The 19,141-nt window shown below is 37.8% G+C and overlaps 1 protein-coding gene across 1 annotated transcript; it reads right to left on the bottom strand.

Annotated features, from left to right (window-relative positions):
* Positions 1 to 93: 93 nt before the first annotated feature.
* LOC122660392 (30S ribosomal protein S17-like) lies at positions 94 to 17,811 on the bottom strand. The gene is made up of 2 exons (XM_043855688.1): positions 17,610 to 17,811; positions 94 to 492 (listed from the first exon to the last, which is right to left on the bottom strand). Exons 1-2 carry the CDS (start codon positions 17,769 to 17,771, stop codon positions 337 to 339), a joined length of 318 nt encoding a protein of 105 aa, XP_043711623.1. The 5' UTR covers positions 17,772 to 17,811; the 3' UTR covers positions 94 to 336.
* Positions 17,812 to 19,141: the final 1,330 nt, after the last annotated feature.

Here is a 19,141-nt window from a genome sequence, read left to right as displayed (position 1 = left end):
CTTCAAATTTTAATGCAACACACCATAAATTTGCTCAGTCATTCCTGAGACAATTTTGACACTAACAACTATAATCTGCAGGATTCATATGACACCCTTAGAATACTCTGATTAAATAAACAGAAAAGCAGTAGCATGTAGAAAGATAAACAATTTTAAAATTCAATTCCAACAGCTTTTAAGAAAACAAATCCTTGAACAACAGAAGATTTATTAAACTGTTTAAGAACTGCAATCTTGGAATTCTCTCTCTCACTCCCTCTTGTACGTGCAGAATACTGTCGGAATAATTAATTGGATAAATCAATTAATCCTACACAATTGAGTCCTCAAACCTTAAGATGATGAAGCAGCAGCTACTGCAGACTTGCTCCTTGAATCAGCGAGAAGAGATTCAGCTGAGGGTGGAATGTAGATACGTGCTTTCTTAAGAATCTCCGCAACAACCCAATTTTTGTGTTTGCTCAATGGCCTGGAAGGGTCCAACCTAACCTGCAATTTCCACAATCAAAACTCAGCATTTTCTTCCTTTCGGATGAATAACATACCATAGATGGAATAAGGAGATAATATAGAGTACAAGATGGGGAACACTTGAATAAGAAAAAAAAGTACCAAACAGCTACTACAAACCAGTACATCAAACCGAGCATGTGGCATTGAATCTATAACCATGGACCCCTGTCTAATCCATACTTGGCTAGCCCACCACCTGATGTAGTTCAAGAGAACAAGAGGAGCAGCAGCAAACCAGTCCATCAAACTGGACCACAAATGGACTAAGAGGTGTTATTTTGAGTGTCCAATGGGTTGTATGGGCCATGGGCTTTATATTTTGGGTTTGTTTTTGTATTGGGCCAATACTATAAGCCCAAATATTAGGGATTCAAGTCCTATACGGGATTAAGTAGTTATTTTATGCTTTTTTAGTCATTAAGAATATTAGGATTCTATATTATGTGTTTTTATTTTCAGTTTTAAAAAGTAAACTTTCAATTTTACGTAATAGCAAGATTGGAGTCTTAGGCACCGTTTGACAACGTTACTAGTGTTTCTGTGCCGTTTCTGACCAAAAACGTATTTTGGTGTTACTGTTACTAGAATAACGTTACTGGCTTCCTGAAAGGTGTTTGATAAACCTGTTCCAGAAAAGTATCCAGAACACTATTAATACTAAAAGGTGTTTGATAAAACCTGTCTTTGTAACAGTTTTGTATTGATTAATATAAATTACAAAATTGCCATTTTTACTAAAATACATATAAAGTCATGGATGGTAGGACATTAAAAATTATTTTTAATCAAAAAAATTAAAAAAAATATATTGAAAAGCCATATAAAGAGAATTATGTGTAACCAACTAACCATTAATACTGTAATCCATATAAAGTCAATAACATTAGGACATTAGTTATTACAAACCCATATAAAGTGTATATTGAAATAAAAGGTACACAATCATCTCAAGAATAGTTTCTCCTAATTTTTTGTTTATGTTCATATTCTTAAGGTCTTCAAGGATATCATTAAATATTTTTTACTTTTCCTCTGAAGCTTGAATTGCTCCTATTAAAATCCTTTTTTCCCTCTTCTTGCATAGCTTTCTACAAATATTCCATAACCCGTACAGATGTAGGAGATGAGAAAGAGGTGACTGAAGTTGAAGTGCCCACACAATCACTTGACATTGGGTTAGGCTATTTATAACCGCACATGATTTCTTCATCTATCCATTTGAAAAACCTACAACCCTGGCTTTCAATCTGTATTAAAAATAAAAACATTCTTATTAACATTCACATAATCTTAAAAGAATATAATCCATGTAAACTTATGTGAATATTAGGCATACCCCTGTTGATTTTGGGCAACACCAGAATCTTTGGCCGGGGCTTGCTGCGGTTTTTGATGTTCGTACCTTACATTGTCCTTCTCTACATTGACATAATCTTAAATCCTCCACCCACATGAAAAAATTCTTTATGTTGTAGACATTTTTTCAAATGTGTACCTTTATTGGGACCTTTCTTTTGTTATATCTGTACTACAAATGGAGTTGCAAACTTCACATCTAGCATGTGTAAGCATATACTGACTATAACCCATCTAGTCAAATAAAAAGATAGTATGATAATGGATATGATATGAAAGATATTTAAACATGACACAAAGATATAAACTATGTTAAGTACATAATCATTAATTCATCAATATCCATAAGTTTAAAAGTTAAACAAATAAAGTACATAACCATGAATCCATCATCACCATCAATCTCCATAAGTATCAAAATAACATTGTTAAGTATATAATCATGTAGTCCAACCATTATAAAGTCCTTCTAAGTAGGAATCTGAGGTATCCTCATATCGATGGCCAATTGGTTTGCAATTTGGAAGCGTCTTCCTGTCATTTGTCTTGCACTTTCCCTCTGAGTTGTAGTTGCATTAGCTTGTTCAAAGGATTTGGGGGTGGGATTAAGGTCATCTACTATGTGTCTTTCATAACCATACTCCTCAAACAATTCATCCGCTCTTTGTTGGTCTTTAATATAGTTATGCAAACCACAACAAGCCAACACAATTGACGCTTGATCATTAACATCATACGCTTCATTGACCTTAAGATTTGAAACCTATTTTTTAGAACTCCAAATGTCCTTTCAATAACATTCCTTAGAGAGGAATGCATGTGGTTGAATAACTCTTGAGACGTTCTTGGTCTCCTGCTCGCCCCATTAAAGTCCTACAAGTGATACCTTTCTCCTCTAAATGGTGTAAGTACCCAACTTAGTTTGCATAACCTAAGTCCACAACATAATACTTACCTAGAAGTATTATGAATTTATATATATTAATATTAATTATAATAATCAAAATCTGACAAAAATAGAGCGTTTTCAAATTTTATAATTTACCTGGAGGTGGATGAGGGAAACCTAAAGATGGATCTGCTCTTGCAGCTTCAAAGACTCTAGCATCATGTACACTACCTTCCCAGCCCGCGTACACAAACGTGAAACGCATATCGAATGAACAAGCACATATGACATTCTGTGTGGTTATTCCCTTTCGATTTTGATATCGGACTTGCTCTCCTGCTTTGACTATTGCACTGATATGGGAGTCATCAATAGCACCGATGCAATCCTAAAAGGAACAGCAGGTACATCTTATATTTTTAGAAAAAAGGACTGCAGTGATGAATTAACATACTAAAAATGCATAGTCAAAGTTGAGATTACCTCAAAATAAGGGTTGTATTTTATCTCGTCTAGTATTACCTCATAGGAAGGTGGTTGAATGATTTCCCCCGCTAAATTGACCATAGCTTGCAACACAAGCTGAAAGACAACACTAATTGTCTGTGTTGACCGCCGAAATTCAATTGCCACTCCTGCTTTTTCTGTGCCATTTGTCTGCTCTTTCTGTGCTTCCATAGTGGCATGAGTTATGTGAGATCTATTTGGACACAAGTGCAAATAAGGAAAGAGGAGTTACCCCACAAAGACCTACAGCTCCACCCTAGCGCTGTCTTTCAGCTTGTGTTGCAAGTTATGGTCAATTTAGCAGGGGAAATCACTCAACCACCTTCCTATGAGGTAATATCAGACGAGATAAAATACAACCCTTATTTTGAGGTAATCTCAACTTTGACTATGCATTTTTAGTATGTTAATTCATTACTGCAATCCTTTTTCCTAAAAATATAAGATGTACCTACTGTTCCTTTTAGGATTGCATTGGTGTTATTGATGGCTCCCATATCAGTACAATAGTCAAAGCAGGAGAGCAAGCCCGATATCGAAACCGAAAGGGAATAACCACACAGAATGTCATGTGTGCTTGTTCATTCGATATGCGTTTCACGTTTGTGTACGCGGGCTACGAAGGTAGTGCACATGATGCTAGAGTCTTTGAAACTGCAAGAGCAGATCCGTCTTTAGGTTTCCCTCATCCACCTCCAGGTAAATTATAAAATTTGAAAACGCTCTATTCTGTCAGATTTTGATTATTATAATTAATATTAATATATATAATTCATAATACTTCTAGGTAAGTATTATGTTGTGGACTCAGGTTATGCAAACCAACTTGGATACTTAACACCGTTTAGAGGAGAAATGTATCACTTACCGGACTTTAATGTGACGAGCAGGAGACTAAGAACGGCTCAAGAGTTGTTCAACCACAGGCATTCCTCTCTAAGGAATGTTATTGAAAGGACATTTGGAGTTCTAAAAAATAGGTTCCAAATCTTAAGGTCAATGAAGGCGTATGATATTAATGACCAAGCGTCAATTATGTTGGCTTGTTGTGGTTTGCATAACTATATCAAAGACCAACAAAGAGCGGATGAATTGTTTGAGGAGTATGGTTATGAAAGACACATAGTAGATGACCTTAATCCCACCCCCCAATCCTTTGAACAAGCTAATGAAACTACAACTTAGAAGGAAAGTACAAGACAAATGACAGGAAGACGCCTCCAAATTGCAAACCAATTGGCCATCGATATGAGGATACCTCAGATTCCTACTTAGGAGGACTTTATAATGGTTGGACTACATGGTTATATACTTAACAATGTTATGTTGATACTTATGGAGATTGATGGTGGTGATGGATTTATGGTTATGTACTTTATTTGGTCATCTTTTAAACTTATGGATATTGATGGTATTAATGGATTAATGGTTATGTACTTAACATAATTTATATCTTTGTGTCATGTTTAAATATCTTTCATATCATATCCATTATCATACTATCTTTTTTTTTTACCAGATGGCTTCTAGTCAATATACGCTTACACATGCTAAATGTGAAGTTTGCAACTCCATTTGTAGTACAGATATAACAAAGAAAGGTCCCAATAAAGGTACAAATTTGAAAAAATGTCTACAACATAAAGAATTTTTCATGTGGGTGAAGGATTTAAGATTATGTCAATGTAGAGAAGGACAATGTAAGGTACGAACATCAAAAACCGTAACAAACCCCGGCTAAAGATTCTGGTGTCGCCCAAAATCAACAGGGGTATGCCTAATATTCACATAAGTTTACATGGATTACAGTCCTTTAAGATTATGTGAATGTTAATAAGAATATTTTTATTTTTAATACAGATTGAAGACCCGGGTTGTAGGTTTTTCAAATGGATAGATGAAGAAATCATGTGCGGTTATAAACAGCCTAACCCAATGTCAAGTGATTGGGCGGGCACTTCAACTTCAGTCACCTATTCCTCATCTCCTACATCTGTACAGTTATGGAATATTTGCAGAAAGCTATGCAAGAAGAGGAAGAAAAAAAAAAAGATTTTAATAGGAGCAATTCAAGCTTCAAAGGAAAAGTAAAAAATATATAATGATATCCTTGAAGACCTTAAGAATATGAACATGAACAAAAAATTAGGAGAAACTATTCTTGAGATGATTGTGTACCTTTTATTTCAATATACACTTTATATGGGTTTGTAATAACTAATGTCTTAATGTTATTGATTTTATATGGATTACAGTATTAATGGTTACACATAATTCTCTTTATATGGCTTTTCAATATTTTTTAAAAAATTTTTTAATTAAAAATAATTTTAATGTCCTACCATCCATGACTTTATATGTATTATAGTAAAAATGGCAATTTTGTAATTTATATTAATCAATACAAAATTGTTGTAGAAACAGGTTTTATCAAACACCTTTCAGTATTAATAGTGTCCTGGATACGTTTCTGGAACAAGTTTATCAAATACCTGGTAACAGTAACACCAAAATACGTTTTGGGTCAGAAACGGCATAGAAACACTAGTAACGTTGTCAAACGGTGTCTTAGTTTCTAATTTGCAATGCTTCTAGAAGAGAGATCTTAGAATAGGAGTAGTTCCTATTTTTGAACTTTCCAATCTTGTAATGGTTGCTTTGTTATTTAGTAAAGAGAAAAGGCTGGACAAAGGCCACAATTTGAAGATTGAAAAAAAGACTTGGTTTTGTAACCATGGCTGTGAGAGGCACTAGAGTGAGGTGAGACACCTTGGGGTGAGATGCCCTTGTGGAGATAGGTGAGATACCTTCTCTATAGTATGTCAGATACCTACATATCCCTCTTATTCCCTTCTCTTTCTACCATCTTCTCTTTTGTTTCTATCTTATTTCCATCGCAACTGAGGTTTATTGAGAGTCCCGAGACGAGATCTACTGTGAGAATGTTTAATGTACTGTTGCATGCTCCATCAACCCTTATGATGCACTGAAGCTCAAAAGCAAGAATACTCCTTGCGGCACCTTCCAATCTGGTTTCCTGGACAGCAGCATTCTGGGTGGTTTTCTTCTCATTCAGCCAGTCACTTGAGTCCAGGTTTTGATATAATATTCCCGTTGTCATAGACAACCTTTGATTGTATCTTCTTGGTCTTACAGTGGCTGAATCTCCCTGGAGTATACAGTTACTAATTCTGATTCTTTACCTTCTATTCTGGAACTTCTGGGTTAACTTTGGCTGAGATTTTGAAGAGATCATTTTCCAAAGTTTGCCAACCATTGACTGGAAGGATCTGGCCATCCAAGTCAGCTACTTTCTAATTTGGGAACCTGGTGTGTTAATGAGTTTTGAACCTTTTTCTGTTTCAGTCAACAGTGGGTTTCTTTCTACAACTGTCCGGTGGTTGGATATCTATCAACATTGTGTCAGACCTGAGAAGAGGGGTGTGTGTTCAGATTTTAATACTGACCTGCTGTCATAGTATTCCCTGTTTTCTGCTGCTGGGTTTGAGTTTAATCCTACTGTTAACAGCACCTGAGATCCTACTGTAGGGGTAAGAACATCTGTCACCTAGCTCGTACATTACCACCTGAACAAGAAACTCAAGGTGGAAGCAAGGAAACGGTGTCCCTAATCAAATCAAAAGATACAAGAACTAACTGATTCAGAGTTCAAGTGGTTGAATTGTAATCCAACTACAACCATTGAGAGTGAATGGGTCTAACATGTCACAAAACCATACTGATGATTTGATTCATTTCCTTAGATTCTCAGAAAATTTGATCAAAGTATCTTTGTTTAACGAGTAACTGAACTTAAGAGAAAAAATATATTCATGACAATTCAGGAAGGGGCCAATGAAAAAATAACATAAAATATATGACTAGAGAGGAATAGATGAACCACAACAAATAACTCTGCCACTTCCTGACTGGCAAGTTCATTCGCAGTCTCACATTGGAACAAGGTGTTCATGGAAGAGAAAGTCTGTCAAAGAAAGGACAAAAAAAAGGATCTCCATGGCCAACCTTCTGCTGCAGCAATTAACCCGTTGTTTCAGAAAAATCAGAACCCTAGGGAGAACTGCTTGGAAACCAGATGGTAAGAACCAATTCAGCCTTTGTGAAGTAACCATCATCCATTGGACCCAGAAATGCCTCAAGCACCACACCACCACTATCTTTGAACACCCCATCTATCCCTGATGGACCCTGATACTCCACATGAATCCGGCCAATCACATCTAAGACTCTACATCTATCTTTAAAATGTCTGGCATCCTGTGACCTCCCATTGAGTCACGATGATTGAAAGGAATGATTAGACTGCCAGAGTGACAGCCCTATTCTATTCATAATAAGTGACATACAAGTACAAGTACAATAGTGCCCCCATGGACAGATTTACCCTTATACTCATATTACACTCAATATTACAACACTCCCCCTCAAATTGGTGCATAGATGTCATACATGCCCAACTGACATACAGTAGGATGGAACAACTTACTACTTAACCCCTTTGTAAAAACATCAGCTAACTAATCTCCAGATTTTACAAAGGGAATAGAAATCAGCTCTAGATCTAACTTTTCTTCGATGAAATGGCGATCATCTCCACGCACTTGGTGCGATCGTGCTTGGACTGGACTGTGAGCAATACTAATCGCGGACTTGTTGTCACAATAAAACATCAAAGGAAGGGAAACGTGAAGGTCCAGGTCTTTCAAGAAACCTTGAAGCCACATCAACTCACGGATGCCATGAGACATGGCACAAAATTCAGCTTCAGCACTGGACTGAGCAACAATTGCCTGCTTCTTACTCCTCCAAATAACCAGGTTGCCTCCCACAAAAGTGCCATAACCGATGGTAGATTGCCGATCATCTAGAGAGCTGGCCCAATCAGCATTGGTGAAGGCCTCAACTAGTAAATGGCCATGAGAAGAGAGGAGGATTCCCTTTCCTGGTGCAAACTTCAAGTTGCCCAAGATCCGGAACATAGCTTCAAGTGCGAGGAGTAAGGATCACGCATATATTGGCTTACCAGACTAACATCAAAGGCAATATCAGGACGAATGTAGGATAGATAAATCAACTTTCCAACCAATCTCCGATACTATCCCTTATCCACTGGATCACCAGTCTTACTAGTGAGATGAACATTCGCTTCAAGAGGAGTATCTAAAGGTTTACAACCCAACATCCCTGGCTCAAATAGAAGGTCAATGGTATATTTCAATTGAGATAGAAAGATACCCTTGGTAGAGTGGGCAACCTCAATACCAAGAAAGTAACGCAGCTTGCCTAGGTCCTTGATCTCAAACTCTTGACCAAGATACGTATTTAGGCGAGAAATTTCCTCGGTCACTCCAAGTGACAACAATGTCATCAATGTACACAACGAGAATAACAATCTTGGAATCAGTCCGCTTAATGAACAGGGTGTAATCAGCATTGCTTTGAGTGTAACCTACAAAAACCATAGCTTTGTGAAATCTCCCAAACCAGGCACGAGGAGACTGCTTCAATCCATACAAAGCTCTCTAGAGCTTGCAAACCTTTCCCTTGGTTTTCTGACATAAGAAACCAGGAGGAATTTCCATGTACACTTCTTCCAGTTCACCATGAAGAAATGCATTCTTGACGTCAAGGTGTTGCAAATCCCATCCTAGATTCACAGCACAAGAAAGAATCACACGAATGGTTTTCATTTTTGCAACTGGTGCAAACATCACCGTATTGCTAATGTGGTTCCATACAACTCTCTTTCTCCTTCATATCATACCTTTGTGTCTTCCTTGTCTTCTATTTCCATTCCCCAGAATCGGCAGGAAGCTATCACAAAACCGTAGTGGAAGGCAGCCATGGTTGAAGAAATGCAAGCCCTGAAAAAGAATGGTACTTGGGATCTGGTCTCTCTTCCACCACAGAAAAAAGACAGTGAGTAGCAAATGGATTTTCACTGTAAAGCAAAATATGGATGAGACTGTAGACCGGTAACCGGTACAAGGCCAAATTGGTTGCAAGAGGATTTAGCTAGACTTATGGTACCGGTCCACTGTCCCATCCATATTTTGCTTTACAGTGAAAACCAATTTGCTACTCACTGTCGTTCAGTGGTGGAAGAGAGACCAGATCCCAAGTACCATTCTTTTCAAGGGCTTGCATTTCTTCAACCATGGTTGCCTTCCACTGCGGTTCTGTGATAGCCTCCTACCAATTCTGGAGAATGGATATAGAAGACAAGGAAGACACAAAGGTATGATATGAAGGAGAAAGAGAGTTGTACAAAACCACCTTAGCAATACGGTGTTGGGTACAAGATCTCGTTCCCTTTCGAATAGCAATGGGTAAGTCAAGAGATGGGTCAGAAATAATAGGAGAATCAGAGTAAGTATTACCTGGCCAAGAGTTAGGACTTGGATCAGGAGATGACGGCTGGCTAGGTGGTAGTACAGGTATCACAGGTGCCGAGGAGGTGTCTATTTGCTGCTCACGATGACGACGGACATAAACTTTCAAGGGCGATTGAATGCGAGCAGGAGAAGACTCCCCCTAGACTGAAAGAACTGAAGCAGTAGTAGAGTCTGAGGCAAGAATAGGAACGGTTGGAGGCACATCTTCACCAAACAGAGAACTATCCCACATCAGATAATTGCTCCCATCTAATCGAACAGAGCTAACAGAAAATGAAGGGAAATCATTACGAGTCCCACGACTCGACCCTTCAGTTCCAGTTGATGCAGTAGAATCAGCCGACATGGTTACCACTCTAATACATACAAAGATCTCATAACAATCGAAGGAGAGATAAGGTGGGGGAGGGATCGATGATTATCACAAAGGACCAACAAAAGGTCAATAAAGGGTTCAAAAACCTGAAAAAGGCGATCTCAACTCAAAACCCTGAAAAAGAGGATCTCATCAGAAACACTGAAAAAAAAAATTGATTGGAATATAAGTGGGCTCTCAGATCATTTATTCGATTGAGATCTGAGAACCCAATAGGGGAGGTGATGACCCTCGATGGCCTAGGATAGACCCCCCTGAAGGTGAGAAGAAGAGAGGTGTTGAGAAGAGAAGAAAGGAGGCGGAAGGTGGAAGCTGAGGGAAAAAGAGGAGAGGAAAGTGGTGGCTACTAGGGCTGGGATCCCGAGATGGATCTCAGCTCTGATACCATGATGATTGAGAGAAATGATTAGACTGCTGGAGTGACAGCCCTATTCTATTTATAATAAGTGAAATACAGGTACAAGTACAAAAATGCCTCTATCGACAGATTTACCCTCATACCCATATTACACCCAATATTACAACAATTCCAAAAGGTGGCTATATGAGATAAGAAACTCCATTACCAAAAATCAGCAAGGACTTAGAGGGATGAAATAAAACCTGACCCTCGATGTAAGCGTAGCAGAAATAAAAAGATAACAATAAAATAATTATCCCACACTAAAAATAAACAACCCTACTCAAGCACAGAGCTCAATCAACAAGCACAGCATTTGGCTCACGAGATACACATTTAATGTCATCCTAAATGAAGCCCTTGAAAGAATTAATTCGGATACTTTATGGATTTTAGCCAATGAAGCTATCTTTTTCTCAGATATTCTCAGAGTCCAACTAATGATGAAACACAAGGATCTTGATGCAGGATCATCTTCAGCTACACCTTCTCTTGAGAAGACTAGTAAGCTTTTGGTTTTGGTAATTGGCAAGCTGTAAATGCCAACTTTCCCCAGATGTACCACCAAAATGCTGCTGGTACTGGTTTCCATATACCTTTCCTTCTAGGATCCCTAAATGGGGACTCCCAGTTTGCTAACAGCACCGAAAAACCCTAGGGAGAAGTCTAGTTACTCCTCATTGAAGACAACAAAGTCTTCCCCACTCCCACTGCCACTGCCTTCCCCATCATCTCACTCAAAGCCGTGACCACCAAAATGCACAAAAATGAAAACAAAGGATCACCTCCACCAATCCCCCAAATCAGCTCTAATTTGATTATTCCTTACTTTATCCTTCCTAGTTTTGCCACACATCCATCCCAACATCCTCATCTCAGCTACACTGAATTTATCTTTATGATGCTTCATAACTGCCCAACATTCCACACCATACATCATAGCCAGTCATATGATTGTCCTATAAAATTTTCTTTTAAGGAATACGACGATCACACAACACTCCGGACGCACCTCTCCACTTCATCCATATTATTTTAATTCTTTGTGAAACATCATCCTCTATGCCAGCTTTATTTATGATTGAGCCGAGATACCTACCTAAAGTAATCACTTTGGAGAATCTCCCTCTCATCAATTTTCACCACCTCATTATCCATCCTAGTGTAACTAAAGTTACACACCATATACTCCGTTTTCGTTCTACTTAAAACCTTTTCACTCCAAGGTTGATCTTCATAACTCCAACTTGGCATTAATCCCTACTTTTATCTCATCCACCAAAACATTATCATCAACAAAAAGCATACACCAAGGAACTTGATCTTGAATGACTTTAGTTAAATTGTCCATAATAAGTGCAAACAAATAAGAGCTTAAAGCTGATCCTTGATGTAACCCAAGTATAATGGGGAATTCACTACCTAAATCTCCCACAGTTCTTACACCAGTCACCAAACCATTATACATATCATTAACTATGTCCACATATTTACTTGAAACACCTCTCTTCTCTAGTACTTGCTAGATTAAACTCTCCAGGGATTCTGCATAAGCTTTTTTAGTCCAGTAAAGAACATATGGAGATTCTTATTGCAATCTCTAAATCTTTCCATGATTCTCCCAAATAAATAGCTTCTGTCGTGGATCTTCTTGGCATAAAACCAAATTGGTTCTCCATAATAGTAGTTTCTTGTTTCAAGCGAGTTTCAATGACTCTCCCATAATTCCATAGTATGATTCATTAATTTTATGCCTCTATAGTTATTGCAACTCTGATAATCACATTTATTTTTATAAATCGGAACCACAATGCTTCTCCTCCATTCATCTGGCATTTTCCTTGTGCTCATAATCTTATTAAACAACATAGTTAGCCAAGATAAACCACAGATTCCGAAGCTCTTCCACACTGCTATTGGGACCTCATCTGGGCCTTATGCCATGCCTACTTTCATTCTCCTCAAAGCTTCTTTTATTTCAAGCACCTTAATTTTTCGTATATATCTACGACATGTGGTGACATGATGGGTAAATGGTAATGCAGCCTTCTGGGATACTACTACTCACAATGTTTTCATTTAGTAACAACAACATCATAGCCTTATTGCAACTTAATGGGGTTGGCTACATTGATCCTAGAAGAGACAGAAGCAAGATAATAAAGAAATAAAGGGGTGGGGCATAAAACGTCGACACAAACTCTAAAGAATCTACCATTCTACCATAACTACGAACCGCTTCTTAACAAACCGACATTCTGCTCCAGGTCTCAAAATGGAGTGTAAAACAGGGGGCAGTATCACATTATCAAAGTCCAGCTAAAAGAGGTCGACCACATGTATCTTTGATCTCCAATCAGCTCTACTTGAGGTCATACTAGGAACAAGGCCTAAGCAAAGCATGTCTTTCCTCACCACTTCTCCTATGGTTTTCATCTAGTAAGCTATAAAAATAATATTTCATCTCTCCCTAATGTCCTCATCCATTATTAGTATTTTACTATCTTCACTTTTAATACATCTGACATGGTCGAAATCTCTACTCTTCCTTTCCATCATTTTAGCCATCTTATATATAGTTTTTTCCCCTTCTTTTGTGCTCAGATTGTTATAAAGATCTTCATATTACTTTGCCCTTGCTTTTCCTACAATCTTCTTAGCTTCATTTATGGCAACTTTATACCTTTTTAGATCCTCTACATCCTTAATCCTTTGCCATGTCTTAAAACTGGTTTTCTTAGCCTTAATGGGTGCTTGAACCTCATCATCCTACCACCAAGTCTCCCTAGAGGAATGACAATGTTGCAAAAAACATTCAGGGCATAAGCTTTGGAGAAGGGTGTTACAGAAAGGCCCAACATATAAAAAAATTACTAATCGAGTAGGTATGCACCTTAGGAGGAATAATGTATTTGTGAGGCACATGCCTCACTTGAGGTGCATTCTCTATTAATGCTTGATTGCAGGGACATGAACTTTCTACATAAGTCAATGTTAAGAGATACTTAAAAATTGATCCCAATTAGTATTTTAACCCTAAGATTTGAAGAAAAAAAATCCCACTCTTAACTTCTGAAAGGGGCGGGGATAGGATGGTTTGAATATAGCAGTACATATAGAAATCATGGCTATGTAATGTTGTACTTACCTCCCCTCACTAATGCAAGTACAATTCTATTAGAGATTCTTCTAAAACTGTCTAGCTAGGGGTGTGAATCTGATGCTGATAATTGGCTGGATTGGTACCATTGGGAATCCTAAACCACAAGGAACCAATTCCAAATAGGGTTGTTAGTTCAGTAAGATATTAGGGAGGCTTATTTTATTTGGGAAGATATTAAGTAATATTTTATTTTATTATGCTTTTTAAGGTAAATTACGTTGGAGATACTTCCCTATTTTAAGTTTCTATTTTGAGTTTGCTGTGGTATAGCATGGGCGTGCTGGCCATCGTGTTCTTATCTCTCATCTTCCTCCTTCCTTCTTCCATACCTGGTGAGTCTTCTGGTTCTTCTTCTCCTGAATCTCCTTCTTTTTCCTTCTTCCTTATTCATTCTTCTTTTCTTTCCTTCCAATTATTACCCTCTCTTATCCCTCCTCTTCTTTTAGTTTCCTATTACTACAACCATTACCTGTTCCAACAGTATTACAGCCCTTAAAGATTGGTATCGATCTCTCTTAAGCCTTGCCTATTCATCCTAAGATTCTCATTGTAGGATACCCATCCATGGGCGACTCAACCTACGCAGTTTGAGACAGAAAGGATTTGATGATTGGGAGAATCGAACCATCTCTTGTTGCTGGTTTTGCTTCTACCGCCAACTCTTGATTTCAGAACTAAGCATCTGGTTGTTTGTTGAATTCTGAGGAAGACTTCAGTTGGAATCAACAGGCTATTGACCTACCAACCTCATTCAGAAATTTCAGACCATTCCAAGGCCAAACCAGTGAGTTTTCTCAGTTCAAATGAAGTGGTTCTACTGCTGGTTTCGTTCAAAGGTAGGAGATGACCCAGTGACAATGTTTTATATGTCATCATAATCCTCCTCTTTCCCAGTACACCTCCCTTCTTAAATTCTGTTCCATCCTTATTTTTTGGTTATTGCCTAGTCAAACCTCACTCTTTAATTCGTAATTCCCTCCTTATCCATTCCCTATTTAACTATCAATACCAAGTTGCCCTTTAAGATTCTGCTTATTTGCGGCTCTGCCATTCCCCTTGTAAACTTTGACATATTTACAGAATTGCCATTATTTTCAACTTTTGGCTATTGCACACCAGGGTGCGCACATAAGGATCCCCAGGGTTTTTCAACCCCGATTGCATCATAATCAGCCAGTTCGGTCTGGTTTCAGTCAGTCTAAATTAGTTTTAGGCATGTACTGGGCCAAAACAAAGACAAACCGTTAAGGTGAACATTGGCTTCGGTCCGGTTTTCCATCAGTTTTCCTTAACAGGTTCTTATCGGTCCGGTATTGAATTAGACTGGCTCAGTTGGTTTTGGTTTCTACCGGTTTCTAAAAGACCCACTGAAGCCGAACCGTTAAAGAGTTCGTTTTGATTTTTCAATTTTCCCAGTCGGTTTCAGTCAGTCTGACTGGTTCGGTCTGGAATTTGACACCTTTGTGTCTAGCAGAACAGGGTCACCAAATTACAGAATAGGACAGAAGTAGAGAGAAAGATGACTCAGAATTCAGAAGGGAGATATGGAGAATTAAGATTAGACAAATAACCTGGTGGAGTGTCCTTTATCAGTAAACTAGGTTGGCAAAATATCACAGAGATCCAATGGAACACAAGGATTACTAAATAACAGTACAGGAACTAGAATATAGGTGTTAAAGCAAAACAGAGCAGATTTCAGGTAGTCATCTCTAATAGAAGATAACCAGAATTTAAGTAGCAACAGAACACCAGAGTGAGATAGTTTGTATCTCAGAACAGAATACTCAGAATGGCTCAAAATTCAGGTTGAGTGGTCTACTCTAGTAGAAGAACAGACTCACGGCATTTGAATAAATTCTGACAAAAAAACATGGAGTTTCAGTGAAGTCCAAGTGCCAGTAGGAAAACAAGTAGGAGAACTAGAACAGCAATTATCGACCAGAAATCTTAAGACACAGAACCAGAGTTCAGAGAACCGATTATCATGAACTTGTATTTCAGATATGAATAAAATCAAAACAGTTGTTAGAGAGATATTTGAAGAACACACTCAGAAAATTGAGTGAAAACATGGTGCCGCAAGTGACTGAAAACCAGAAAATTACTGACCTGTTGTTGAATAAAATAAGATAGAAGAGCAGTAATCCACCGGTTGTGGTTTTGGAATTGACCAAAAACCACCCTTGGAATCTACCACGTTGAACCTAAGAATCCACTCAGAAAAAAAAGAATTGAATCTACAAAAATTGCAGAAAACTACAACGATATAACTCATAAGTTCGAATGTAAGGCCACTATATCTATAAATAGAATTCATAAAGTGGTTCTCTAACACTCCGAAACTGATTTGGAATTCAAACTACTAATTAGAATAGCCATAATAGACTAGTATTTGACACTCCTACTTACCCTAGGACTCTAAAAAACAGAAAATGAAATATGGACTCAAATTCCTAATAATTATAAGACTCCAAATACAATTCATACTAAGACACTAGAACTGTGATTCCAACTTAACTAACTAGTAAATCCCATATTCCAAAATCCTACACATGTTGTAGGCCTGTCAAAGTGGCCAATTACAAATTTACAATGAACCCATTGGACTAAAGGCACCACACGTATAGAACCCAACCCAAGGCTTATTTCCACTAAAATAAGCGCACTTCTTTGATTTATCTGCATAACCCCCTCTCTTCCCTAGTCTCCCACACTGCTCAAGTAAGTGTGCGACTCCGTATAAGGAACATCTTCCCTTCTGCTCACTCTATGTTCACATGGTTCTTATAGGAAACGAGGAAGGGTACTTACTTCAAACTGTAATCCAAATCTAAACCTTAAAGCAAGTGATTAATAAATTTTCTCTCTACAATATCCTATGCTTTTTCCAAGTCAAGCTTGCAAAAGACCCATTCTTCCACAACTAAGCCAACAGTTGATATGTTCATTCACCAACACTACACCATCCATATTCGACCCATTATCACAAATGCATTCAGGTTTCAAGAAAGATGAGATCCAATGCCTCCTTCAGTCTCAGAGAGAGAAGCTTTGCAAAATCTATAAAAGCTGGCTAGATTTCTTTCAGTTTTGAATCAGTTTAATCAATTTTCATGAAATTCTTGATTTTCCACCTATTGCTTCTCGAGTTATTGATTGACTTCTTAATTTATTCCAAGCAACCTATCAATTCCAATATGATACTGTTCTTCATTATAGATATGACTATAATTTATAAGTTTTATTGAATTTCTCAGAGATTTACTACTGGCTAATTAGTTTCTCTTAGAAAACCTACACATACCAACCAGGCACTAAAGAGGTCAGAGGAATACCACCTAACTAATCATATGATGTAACTAGGCCAATAAATCTATTTATGAAGTTTCAATCGGTTTGAATTTATGTAGGTTAGCTTTCCTTGAGTTTTCCCTATTGACCCCATTCTTCCCCTACTTCAATACTAATGACTAATCCCATCTCATTTCTATCGTTACATTCCACTAGGATCTCTCTTCAACAAAGTTTTTTAATCACTTTCCCTATAAGAACTTGCTTCCTCAAGTAGTATTTCAATCATATAACCTCAACAGGTTTATATCCAGGGCCCATAACCTGCAGGGTTATGTAAGTTTAGTCACCTTGAGTAGAAGAACTCTTTAAGGCCAAAGATCAGGGCATTAGGACTTTAAAACCCTTGTGCATCTGGAGACGCAAATGGCCATTTTACACTTTTATAGTTTCAGTATTGTATTTTCACACATAGCATCGCTGAGATAAAGACTGCCTCTTTTGACAGTCCAAACAGAAAAATACCACTTCTGCCTTTATTTTCAACAATAAGAGATTGCCAGAGAGCGATTAAATACTTAATAAACATCATCGAAAAAAAAATAGTTACAATCTGTAATAAGAGTTAAATGAGAACCACAAGCAACTGCACACACAGAGGGATTGGGAAGGGAAAGGGAGAGATATTTTACTCGGTCGCCAATGTTGCATTCATTGTTTTCATCATGAGCCATGAACTTGCTGGTTCTTTTGACATAACGATTGAATATCTTGTGATGGAAAAGACGATCAACCGCCACTACCACTGATTTCTGCATCTTGTTTGAGACAACCGTTCCTAGAACTGGCTTCATTGTCTTCCAACCTCTGTTTCAACTTGCAAACCAAACTCTAGATTTTTTATTTTTTTTGGGTAATGAAACCAAACTCTAGATTACCATCAAGAGAAGCAGATATTAATGAAACTCAGAACAAGAACAGTAAGTTCATGATTATCGGTAGATCCTACTCCTCACTGAGTATCGGGAAAATAGAGGGAGAGAGGTTTTATGTGGCCGGCTGGGGAAGAAGACGAGAAGTAGAACCTCGGCTCTTAAGCCCTAGTAAGTGAAAGCAGCGTTTCAAAACACGGAATCGGGATCGAATCGATCCTGACCAGAATCGGACAGAATCATAATGGGTCAAACCGTGTCAAACGGTCTGGTTTCAGTTTAACCGTTTAATTAAACGGTCTTAATTTTGAAATCATAACTGAACCATTTATTAAATGTTTCATGGTTTCTATTTAGATGGTTCAATTTCGTTAAACGGTTTTTATTTGATTTTGATACATTTATACACATCTAAGAATGAAATAGTTCAATTCAATTTAAATCGTTTAATTAAATGGTCTCAATTTTGAAATTATAACCGAACCATTTATTAAACATTTCATGATTTTGGTTTAAAAACAGAATTAGAGATCATGATAGAGATGTTCCAAGCATTGAAGATATCCCGTACCCAATAGTGTTGCGTACGGGATTATAGCTAGAGATTTAAGTAGTCAACCTGTATTTTTACTAGCTGGAGGGGTATTAGCAAATCTGTGCTTTGGGCCGAGCTCCCTAGGATTTTGATTTACTCGGAGCCATTCAACTCGATCCAATATATTCAGAAACTCAAGAGTGCTCCCGAAAGCACTTTTTTGTATCTTGGTATGAATCACTCTTTCTTCCAGGTGGCTTTCAAATTTGTGTACAGAGCTACTAATAGGTTTACTGATCACTTGTCTAGGAGATAGACCTAGGGATGTAAATGGATAATGGTAATTTGAATCGAATCCGCATCTGTGATTCAACAGGTTCTAGAATATGATGAAAAGATAATCATGATCTAAGAGATATGGATTGAGAGGTAAACGCATGGTCGAAAATCCGAATCTGATCCGCATTCGAATCCGTTTAGAGGTATCCGTATTCGGCTAGGGAATATCCAAATCCGATCACATCCGATCTGTATTTGATCCATTTACATCCCTAGATAGACCTCTATTAGTGAAATTTTTGTTCCCCTGACTAGGGATGCTTTAGGTCGTCAGTGTTTGCGTCAGTATATCCCTATATATTCTTTTTTCATTTTTTTATATAATCAATGGGATGATGTTCTCTACTTGGGAGCGCACAAGGGACAGGTTGTGCATAGACACATGGGGCAGAACGGGGCAGCCATTTCAGTAATTCAA

Source organism: Telopea speciosissima, chromosome 4, assembly GCF_018873765.1.
Source record: "Telopea speciosissima isolate NSW1024214 ecotype Mountain lineage chromosome 4, Tspe_v1, whole genome shotgun sequence".
NCBI lineage: Eukaryota > Viridiplantae > Streptophyta > Magnoliopsida > Proteales > Proteaceae > Telopea > Telopea speciosissima.
Note: the sequence above shows the minus strand (reverse complement) of the source record. Positions and strands in the feature narration are given on the sequence as shown.